The sequence below is a fragment of the Triticum aestivum genome, chromosome 4A (assembly GCF_018294505.1).
Source record: "Triticum aestivum cultivar Chinese Spring chromosome 4A, IWGSC CS RefSeq v2.1, whole genome shotgun sequence".
Lineage (NCBI taxonomy): Eukaryota > Viridiplantae > Streptophyta > Magnoliopsida > Poales > Poaceae > Triticum > Triticum aestivum.
The window spans coordinates 7360997-7371462 of NC_057803.1; the positions used below are offsets into that span (position 1 = coordinate 7360997).

General features: G+C 42.1%; 2 protein-coding genes across 6 annotated transcripts; both read right to left on the bottom strand.

Annotated features, from left to right (window-relative positions):
* Positions 1-538: 538 nt before the first annotated feature.
* Positions 539-1447, bottom strand: LOC123084743 (ubiquitin-fold modifier-conjugating enzyme 1). Its single transcript, XM_044506238.1, has 2 exons — positions 1003-1447; positions 539-906 (listed from the first exon to the last, which is right to left on the bottom strand). The coding sequence occupies exons 1-2, from the start codon at positions 1333-1335 to the stop codon at positions 685-687; spliced, it is 555 nt and encodes a 184-aa protein (XP_044362173.1). The 5' UTR covers positions 1336-1447; the 3' UTR covers positions 539-684.
* A 2723-nt stretch (positions 1448-4170) lies between these two features.
* On the bottom strand, positions 4171-8514 carry LOC123084741 (protein FAR-RED IMPAIRED RESPONSE 1). Of its 5 annotated transcripts, none has more exons than XR_006439391.1 (4): positions 8256-8514; positions 5847-8054; positions 4566-4641; positions 4171-4467 (listed from the first exon to the last, which is right to left on the bottom strand). XR_006439391.1 is itself a non-coding variant. In XM_044506236.1 (2 exons), exon 2 carries the CDS (start codon positions 8045-8047, stop codon positions 6020-6022), a length of 2028 nt encoding a protein of 675 aa, XP_044362171.1. In that variant the 5' UTR covers positions 8048-8054; positions 8256-8514; the 3' UTR covers positions 4888-6019. The 5 variants fall into 5 exon arrangements, 1 of the variants encoding a protein (XP_044362171.1); XR_006439392.1 differs by having other exon boundaries at positions 4171-4477; XR_006439389.1 differs by having other exon boundaries at positions 5802-8054.
* Positions 8515-10466: the final 1952 nt, after the last annotated feature.

Sequence of the window (10466 nt, forward strand, 5' to 3'; positions counted from 1 at the left end):
AAAGATCAAGCCAATATAAAAGGCAACAGTTTAACCAGTTTTAGGTTTCTAGCAAACATATTCAATATACCGTGTGTTAAAAACACAATGGTAGGCCTGTAGTCGTGCTACATCGAGACTTGGCAAAACAAAATAGACACGGAAGCTTGACAACTCAGAGGAGATAAACAAGCAATTGAACAATTGGTCCTATTTTTATTTCAAGTCGTTTAATATTCCTAGGATGATATAGGCAAGGCAAAAACATTCAAAAGACAATTGTGCACCTGATCTTGCTTACGCTCTATTGTCTTTTTCGAGACAGAAAACACAGTTCTGTTCACCAAACACAACTTTCAGGTTCCATCCTAAATTAACAGCATCCACCTAAGAAATCCAGCAGGGCGGAGGCAATTGCTTTGTTAAAAAATTGGTTATGAAAATCAATGTTGAATGCAAATCTACTACTTCGATGCACACCAAATCAGCCAGACAAACTAACTACAGTTCTAATCAGCAACCAGTTCATCAGCAAAATATGGAACAGCAAAGCACCACATGACAACTAGAGTATATGTATTGCTGGCTCTTATTAGTCCACAGCCGAGTGGATTTTCAATCCTCCAATCCCCTTGATAACAACCATCATACTGTAACTGTCACTGTCAGCAACAACAAAAAAGACACACTGTAACTGTCTTGCAGCTAAGAGGCAGCGGCAGAGCCAGACGCAGCAGCGGCATCTGCAGGAGCGGCCTCATCGTCCTTGTGCTTCACCATGCCCGAATCGACCAGGATGGGCACCTCCGCGGCGAGCCACGGCGCGAGCCCGAGGCACAGCGCGTGCGCCAGCCCGAACCGCGGGCAGTTCTTGGCCCAGAGCGGCTTGAAGTGCACGGTGAGGCAGATCTTCCCCCCGCGGTACATCTGCATCCATGTCCAACAATCACAATCCACAACCAAGAACCCACACAACACACGGCGACGTAGACGGCACGGGAAAGAGGAAGCGTGATCGCGGACCTTGTGGGTCTTGCCGTCGAGGGTGGGGAGCTCGATCTCGGGGGCGACCTGGGGGTAGGCGACGGGGATGTCGAACTGGAGGGGGAACTCGTAGCGGCGGAGGTTGTGGACGTACCAGCAGGTGCCCTCCCAGCGGGTGCCCTCCGGGTTGGCGGCGGAGATGCGGAACCAGTCGTTGTCCTTGGCCTTGTTGACGGAGGTGTAGGCGATGAGGGCGCGGTACTCCTCCTTGAGCCGCTGCCGCCACGCGTCGCCGTCCCGGGGCCCCGCCCGCGTCGACAGCAGCGGGATCTCGCCCACCACGCTCTTCGTGCCCTTGTCCCACCCCTCCATCGCCGCTCCGACGATCTTCTTGATTTCCTCTGCTCCGCCCCTGCCCCTGCCCCCTTCTTCTTCTGTGGATCTGTCTATCCCCCGATGCGATTCTCGGGACTGCTTGGATTTCACGCCGACGGCTGCTCGTGGCCGTGGGGAAGGAAGGCACGGGTTCTCTGACTTGCGGTGGCCAAGTCAGGGGCGACTTAGCGACGGACAGCCGTCGGATCAAGGATCCAAGGAGGCCTCGGGCACTGTTCAGAATGTTGTTCACTTTATTTTCCCTGCGATGAGAAATTTGTATAACTCGAACATCAAGATTACTTTTTTTTGCGAGTAAACATCAAGATTACAATCCGCGCAACATAGTTCAACGGAGTGAATAGCAAAAAACTACCACATTACGGTTTATCATTGCAAGAAACTACCTTTTTTTTTTAATTTTTCAAAAAACTATCAGAAAAGTGGTGGGCCGCTCCGACGATCTTCCTCGACTTCTTCTTGATTTCCTCTGGTCCGCCTCCGCCCCTTCTTTCTATGGATCTGTCTACCCCGATGCGATTCTCGGGTTATACTAGAAGGGGGTGAAGCTAACCGTGGAAATGGACTGCGCTCAAGCGGTTCAATTAGTGATGGCGAAATGGTCGGACCCCTTGTGATACATCAATTTTTTTCTTGATGGGTAAATAACTTTATTTGTCAGATAATACACCCACTTGGTAAATGAGATCAAACGACTAATGTATGGTGAAAAGGATATAGAGTTAGTTAAAATCGACCTAGAGGTAAATGGCGCTAGCCACGCGTTAAGCGATGGATGAGGCACTCCACTGAGAAGATTGCACGCATAGTTCCACCATATTGTAACAAGTATATTATTGATCAATGACCCCCCACCCCCCACCCCCACCCAAAAAAAAGATTACCCCCTCCCAAAAAAAAGATTTAGAATTGTGCAATCGGCAATTTGGGTCCAAGCATTGAGTTGCACTTAATTATTTCCAAATGATTTAAGAAGCTATTTCGGGTTTGGAAATGTGCAATTGGCAATTTATTGCCTTACCAGAGAAAACAAAAAAAATAAAAAAACGACATAAGATTTTTTAAGGGTCACAAAATGAACATTTTTTATGGCAATTTATGTTGTCACGGGGATGGCAATTTCCTTTAGGGAGTACAACAAATCTTGATAAAAAAACTAAACATGACGGATTTGTCATTGCTTGCTAAAGGAAATTGTCATCCTCGCGACAACATAACTTGTCGTAAAAAAATCATTTTGTCATGCTTAAAAATTTGATCAAATCGTTATCAAGGTCTTGGCAAGCCAACAAGAGATTTGATAGTTAATGCAGTTTTAATGAAAAAACAATGAGAAAGAATGGAGATGGAAGAAAAAATCAAAATGAAGAAAAGGATGAGGGGCATACATAAAGTTGACCGGGGACGAGCGCGCAGCTAACTTGAAGTTATAGTTTAGAAAAAGTATATATAGGAGAGAGAGAGAGACAGAGGAAAGATAATATTTACTTTTTTTGGGTTCAATATCGGTCTTGTGGCACTTGTTGATTGGGGTTCACATTGGCCCTAAGTGCCGCAGGTCGCAAGAGAATTAGGCTTGAGGCATACAATTAATCAACTGTGTTTTCATCTAGAAGCTAGAATTCCCTTTGGTTCCATTTTTTTATTTTACACTGACATGTGTGAATCACAAATAGTTTTTTACATTTTGTCTAAACCAATTCATATTCGACATCAAAGGGCACTTTTTGTCGGCACCTGAATTATAACTCTTTTTTTTAAGGGCTGAATTATAACTCTTGCTGGGAGAAACATCTGGGGAATGCCTATCGATCAGTTGACTGATTTTCGTTTAGTGTAAGTCAAATTTTTGCCCAGTTAGAACGTGAAAAGTGTGCACCTAGCTTTGTCTTTCAATCTTGCCAGAATTCAACTGATTTCTACCTGTGTAATCACTGATGATAGCTCCAAGAGCCCAGTGTAATATGCATCCTTCAAAATTACACTTCGCTTCTTGATGAGAAGAAACATATCAAATTCTTAACTAGTTACTGAGAGGGAACATGACTGAACAATCGCAACTAAGGAAAGAGAGAGGAAAGAAAAACTAAGTGGAACATACACGAACCAAAGACACCACAACAATGGAGGTCTATAAAACTGCGGTTTTGAACTAAGGTTGAACTAATCTTAGTTCAAAACTGTGACACTTATTTTGGATCGGAGGGAGGAACATAAACAATGAACTGAACTTGAAGAAGCTTTGCTTTACAGCGAGCTTTAGCTGTAACATGACTAAAGCTGATCGACTAGATGAATCATGGCTGAAATTGATCGTCTAGAAACAAATGCATTTAAGTCTTATTAGAGAGCTCTAAGTGTAACATGAATGAAACTGATCGACTAGATGTAACATAACTGAAACTGACTGACTAGAAGTAACATGACTGACTGAATGAAATATAAGCAATGGCATGATGATTAACACTAATCTAGCTGAGCAAAGGGATGTGCAATCTCAAAACAGAGGAACAGAATAATGAATTTCAATGAAAACTTAATACTGATACACAACAGAGTAAAAGAAAGAAGAGGACTAGAGAAGAATAAAGAAATGAATAAGAAAATACTAATCTGATAAACTGATGAAGAAACTACAGAGATTGATAAACTAAACAATTGAAATGACGAGGAGCTAAGAAACTGATAAAATTGAAGAAGAAAGCTAAAACTGAGAAAAATGAAGAAACTGAGAAGAATATGAAACTGATCAACTGATAACTTGAAAAGAAACTGAAGAAGACTAAATGATTTAACTGACAAACACATAAATGAAGAAAGACTAAGGCTTGTGTCTGGTCATATATGATACCTAGACTGAAACATGGCAAAACATCGTGTCTGAAGCCTTGGGCAACTAGTGCTGACTATCTACAGGGCATCGAAATCGATGCCAAGAGTTTCATCATCATGAAAATCAGATGAGCATGAGCAACCCTATCTCCAGATTAGTCTACATCATGAATTTCAACCATCCAGACTTGGAAGTACATTTGGCCATGCTTCGCAGTGGAGTACTTCATGCTGATGCAGTGATCTCCACTCATCACCAACGTGGCTGGACTGTTCCTGCAGATGTCTATGTGTCAAAAATGGACATAGAAAAGACATTAATAGAAAAAAAATCAATGAAGATAGAATGATATATTGTTAAGGTGGTGCCTTACCCACGGATCGGGACCACAAATAGCAGCTTTGCATCAGGACTGACATAGAAACCACCCTGTACATCCCAGCCTTGTCCTGCTCACAACAACCACATTAGCAGATGTTATATTTAGAAAGGTATGAGCACTTTACTTCAATCAGAATTATTTAATGATAATGATTCCATCAGCAGTAACAACCAAATCATCCCAATGATCAGCTCAAGATAGACAAGAGCTATGTGCTTGTGGTACAGAAATTGGACTACAACAGACGCTACCTGGTGGAGGAAGGGTACCAACCCAAACTGAATCAAAAGGCTAAGCAAAAACTTCTTGACTGTTTTAGGGCTTGCTTGCACTCCGATTTTTTAGTGTGATCTGATTGGGATTGGTTGGGTTGGCTGCTGCTGCTAATGGCTCTTGGCATTTGAATGCAGACAGTTTTTTTATATGAATGCAGATAGCTAGCTAGTTTGTTTTTTCATTTACTCTGGACGAAGCTGATAACTTGCAGTTTGCTCCCAGTTTGCACTGGATACTGAAACCCAAAGAAATGAGCAAAAAAAAAAGCGCCATCACTTCCAACCCCCAAACAACACAAATGTTGACACAAACCCTTGATCTGAAAAAATCATTGAACTATAGCTCATTAATTCCATGACAAATCGAAACGAAATCATATGTGGGAGACAGAAAAAAAAAAGCTAAATCGAATCACAACAAAAGGAGGACAGACCCTACCCGGGGGGAGGGGATGAATCAAGGAGCAGAGCTAAAATTCAAAACCAGTGGAATAGTGGGAGACCCTCCCTTGCAGGTCAACGGAGGACTGCTGGGGGAGGGAGAGGAGGGGGCAGTGTAATTCACAACAATAGGGGCTGTGCTGAAGAGGTACAAGTCAGGATTGATCAGGGTAAGCAAGGGTCCCTATTTCAGGGATTTAGAAGGTTGATATTCAACTCAGACTAGCACTATAAGGTCAAGGTTTTATTTTATTTTGTTTTGTTTCAGGAGTTAAGTAACCATTAACCGTGTGGTATGCTAGCCTGGCCTTTGCATGCAGAATTTTGGCGGTACTGATTGGTGTTTCTCATAGAGTATCTGAATGAAATATTACATCCATTTGTTGTGAACTCTCTAGATTGGCGTCTTGCCCATTTTTTGATTTGCTGTTCTGTTTCTGCCAAGAGATGGTTCTTACACTTTAGTAAGTTACAACAGGAAGATCTTTTTGGATAACTAAAATTTAGATACCTTTCTCCTCTATTGACTTGGCATTTCATTTGTATTTGTTGGTACCTGCTGCTTCTTTGCTCTCAATTTTTTGACCACTTGATCCACTTTCGATTCCTTTCTCTTTGAAGGAGGACAACCTACACTGCGAATAGGGATTGGACTGAGTACAATTTTTTCCTTTTTTTCTTTTTCATTGTATCTTCATGCTTTGAAGTTGGATCCTTCTCTTAAACTTCCTACCTAGCACAGTACGCGTCAATCTTACTTTGTAATTCATTAAGGCCATCCATCACCAAGTCATGCAATGCATCAGACTCTGCACCATTCTCTGCCAGTTCGTGGGAACGCTTGCACAAATTATCATAACGCTGCACAACTTGTGTATCAATCATATCATCATAGGAGCATCTAATAAATGTGTGTTTGCGCTTAATATCCTTTCTCCATCGCTGCAATATATACCTAGAAGGTACATCTGTGATCTCCATGAGAGCAAGCACGGAAATGATGTGGCTACACAAGATGCCTCGAAATTCAAAGAGCCTACACATACACTGCACATCACATTCCCCTTGGTTGAACAAGACAATGAACTCTAAAATAACCCTTTTCTCTTTTCCTTTGCCATCCTCCCCTTCACAAAAAATCTTGCTGTCCTCTCTGACTCCAAATGTAAAAATTGATCCTTCTTTGTTCAGCTGAGTTGGATAGCAATAGATTTTACCTCTTAATTGATCTTGAAACTCTTTAAACTTTGCAGTAGTATATGCTGCTTGAAATTGTCTCTCAAAGTCATAGTGAGTAATGCATGGAATTTGCTGTTGGAATGACTTAGAATCAGCCTTGTTTTCTTTCTCTACCTTGTCTCTTAGTAAATTTTCATACTGCTCCACAAATTGCTTCAGAGTTGTTCTAGCATTGACATAGCCATCAAAGAAAGCATTTACACTCTCACTCCTTTTTGTTGAAGACATTCCTGCCCAGAAAGTATCTTTTACATATGCTGGTACCCATCGATTTTTATTATCATATAATCCAGCAAGCCATTCATTCTCCTGAAGATCATATTTATTGATCATCTCCACCCAAGCTTTGTCAAAACCATGTTTGGTCAAGGAATCATACACCACATTTGACAATGTAGATTTAATGTTTTCATACCCATTAAGGTTTTCAGGAATCTTCTTCATGATATGACATGCACACCATCTATGACGAGCTTGAGGGAAAACTTCTTCAATAGCATTCTGCATTGGTTTGCATTGGTCGGTGATTATAGCATTTGGTGGTTTGCATGACATACAGCATAGCCAAGATTTAAACAGCCAAACAAAAGTCTCGGTGTCTTCATTGGACAGAAGACCACAACCTAATAGAACAGATTCTCCATGATGATTTATGCCAACAAAAGTAGCGAGCGGTATTGTATACTTGTTTGTTAGGTATGTAGTATCAAATGTGATGACATCCCAATAAGACTCGTATGCAGCCCTACTTCTTGCATCTGCCCAAAAGACATTTCTCAGTCGTCCATCCTCGGCCACATCCATAACATGGAAAAAAGCTGGATCTTTTGACTGCATATGGAGAAAATACTGATAAAGGGCATGTGCATCTCCAGCACCAAGTTTCAGGCTTCTTTTCTCTTGCAAATAGTTAGTGCATTCCTTTTCACCAAACTCAAGATTTCCATACCAGCCAGCTTCCATAACAGGAGAACCAAAATTCTTGTTCATACGTGCTCCTGCTTGATCATTCAATTCTAGCCTTCTCTTGGAATGCAAGTCCACTTTCTTATGACATCTCAGAAATCTGGCTTTGCTTGGACTTATAGGATGATTGTGGTCAAGCGTAACAGTCGTGATACAAAAGTTTTCCCCACGACGAGAGAAATTACTTTTAGCTGGGCATTGCATCCTTGTCGACGGATTAGGCTTGAATGAGTTCTTTGCTGAGTACTGAGCCTTCCCTTGTCTGTTACAAGCAAGCGTGAAATAAGTAAGCATTTTGTCTTCTCCGTGTCTGGTCGTCCTTCTTATGACACCAAAGCCCTTTTTTCTGGCATAAGCTTTGTAGAACCTGACAGCATCATCCTCGCTGCTGAACATCATCCCCTTCTTGGGTTCCAACGCCACGGTCGGCTCTGCCTGTCGGTCATCTGAAGAATCCCCAATCTCCTCGACGACGAAAGCATCTTCATCCTCTTCGTCAGGTGCTGATCTGTTCTGTTCTGCTACTTCATCCAAAGTTAGATCAGGCTCCATCAAGTACCTAAATTTGCCAACAAAAAGATCAGTAGGGGATACATTTTTCTCTAAATTGTAACATGGCTGCACAAACATAAAGGCGCCCTAGGTTGAGCAGGAGCCATCTAGAGGAGAGGATCAGAGGAGATGAGAAAAGGAAACTGAGCTGTGAGCTACGGTTCGGTACTAGGCACTGGAGTTGAGGAGTTAGAGGCCGAGCGCATACCTTGGTGCTGCTGCTGCCGCTACCGCCTGCGAAGTGACGAGCTCAGCCGGCGAGCTGCCGCCGGGGAACGGGCTGCTACTGGCTGTTGCGTGCCTGTGTGAGAGGGGCTGAGGGGGAGCCGGGCAGTCTGTGAGGAACTGCTGGAATTCGGTGCCGGCCTGCCGCCGCCGCCGGTGTGAACCAGGTCGGGATCGAGAGGAAGGATCGATTCAGGGGATCATCGGGGCCGGGCTAGGGTTAGGTCATTAGCTGGGCTGGACCGTATCGCAAACGGACTGAGATCCAGTGCCTTTATCAAGTGAAGTCACGCTGCAACTTTACCCTTCTAATCTCCATCCAATTCACATCCTACGGTCCAGATCACAAAAGGGGAAAGGCTTTCAACACTTAGCAGTTTTCAGCATAGCAGCAAACATCAATACAGACTAGCTGCAAACAACGATGCAGTGGCACTTGAACTCAGTTTTATTTGAACAGATTGAAACCCAAAAATTAAAGAACTGCAGATACTCATGAGCAGACTATAAAACAAAATATGGTATTGTGACAGTGTGTATCCGCAGTTCTTTATTTTTTGGGTTTCAACACCAGACCAAATTTTGTTTTATAGTCTGCTCATGAGTATCTGCAGTTCTTTATTTTTTGGGTTTCAACATCAGACCAAATTTTGTTTTATAGTTTGCTCATGAGTATTTACAGTTCTTTATTTTTTGGGTTTCAATCTGTTCAAATAAAACTGAGTTCAAGTGTCACTGCATCGTTGTTTGCACCTAGTTTGTATTGATGTTTGCTGCTATGCTGAAAACTGCTAAGTGTTGAGAGCCTTTCCCCTTGTGTGATCTGGACAGTAGGATGTGGATTGGATGGAGATTAGAAGGGTAAAGTTGCAGCGTGACTTCACTTGATAAAGGCATTGGATCTCAGTCCATCGCAAACGTACCGGGGGAGGTATCCCAGCACGTCTCGAGGGGGGGAAGAATTTTTTTATTGGATTGTTTATGAATACACGTTTATACGGGAGCGTATTATCTATACTCCTTAAAAAAGCGAGTTGGTGATGATGATATGCCTGTCTTCGGGCCATATGTACCATTCGATCTTGAATCTAAGGTTAAGATTGAGATGAGACACGTTGGACGGAGCCAACCACCAAAACAAGATAGTCTGAAAGTTTCTCCTTCTCTCGTGAGACAGATTATTCTAGAACCCCTCCAAGTTTCCTCGCCGCGGCCCCTCTCCTCTATTTCCCCGTTACCACTGGAGTTGAGTTGGGCGAGGGTCACGTCTGTTGTATCTATATCTATATCTATATCACTATATAGTGTGTGAATAAGTTTAAATATGGATCATTGGATGAACTTAATATGATAATCAAGAGGTGGCAAGTCCAAGCATTGCTGGGCCATTCGATTTCCTATCAATTACATCAGATTCTGCCATGTGTACTATGTAGAAATTTCCAATAGTTAAAAACTTAGTACACCCTTGTATTTTTCACATATACTATCTTTACACACTTCTCATTTATTCTAGAACCTTCCATGCATGATCTTGCTCCGTTAGAGTTTCTCGCCTGAATAGAAGTGTATCCATTTATGATTTAGTCTAGAATCTTTCATGTATGCCCTTGCTCCATTAGAGTTCTCGCTTGAATAAAAGTGTATCCATTTATGATTTAGTCTAGAATCTTTTATGTATGCTCTTGTTTCGTTAGAGTTTTCGCTTGAATAAAGTGTATACATTTATGAGATTATTTGTGAATTTTACTCATGGTGAAAGACTCCTGATTAACCATTTCTTACATTCCATATATCTTTTCAGAGAATTTCAGCCAAATGTCATAACACTATCTTTAACCTTAAGGTCCATACATATAATGTGTTATATTAGTGTATTGGAACACAATGCAGCTAAGGTTTTTCTTTTCAATGATGTAATATGCAAGTGTCAGTTGCAACGATATCTCACAACTCACGTGCAAAGCACGTGCAACTCACTAGTCTCATATTAATTCGTAGGGATGTAAGTGGGTGCATCTATGACCAGATGTTCTTTTTTTCGAAAGATTGGCTCTATTGTTAAAGTTCACCCGAAATATAAATCATCTCAAACATAATAAACATTACATTGGCATTTCAAGACCACTGAACCACCAATATTGCCGCCAGAACGAGCTGTCGACGCGCCGCTATCGCCGGTCCTCTACTGGAG

Excerpts from the sequence above, each read along its gene's own strand:
- LOC123084743 (XM_044506238.1), bottom strand. The coding sequence starts at position 1,335 with ATGGAGGGGTGGGACAAGGGCACGAAGAGCGTGGTGGGCGAGATCCCG. Across the intron at positions 907-1,002 it reads TCGACGGCAAGACCCACAAG|ATGTACCGCGGGGGGAAGAT; the intron begins GTCCGCGATCAC and ends ACATGGATGCAG.
- LOC123084741 (XM_044506236.1), bottom strand. The coding sequence starts at position 8,047 with ATGGAGCCTGATCTAACTTTGGATGAAGTAGCAGAACAGAACAGATCA.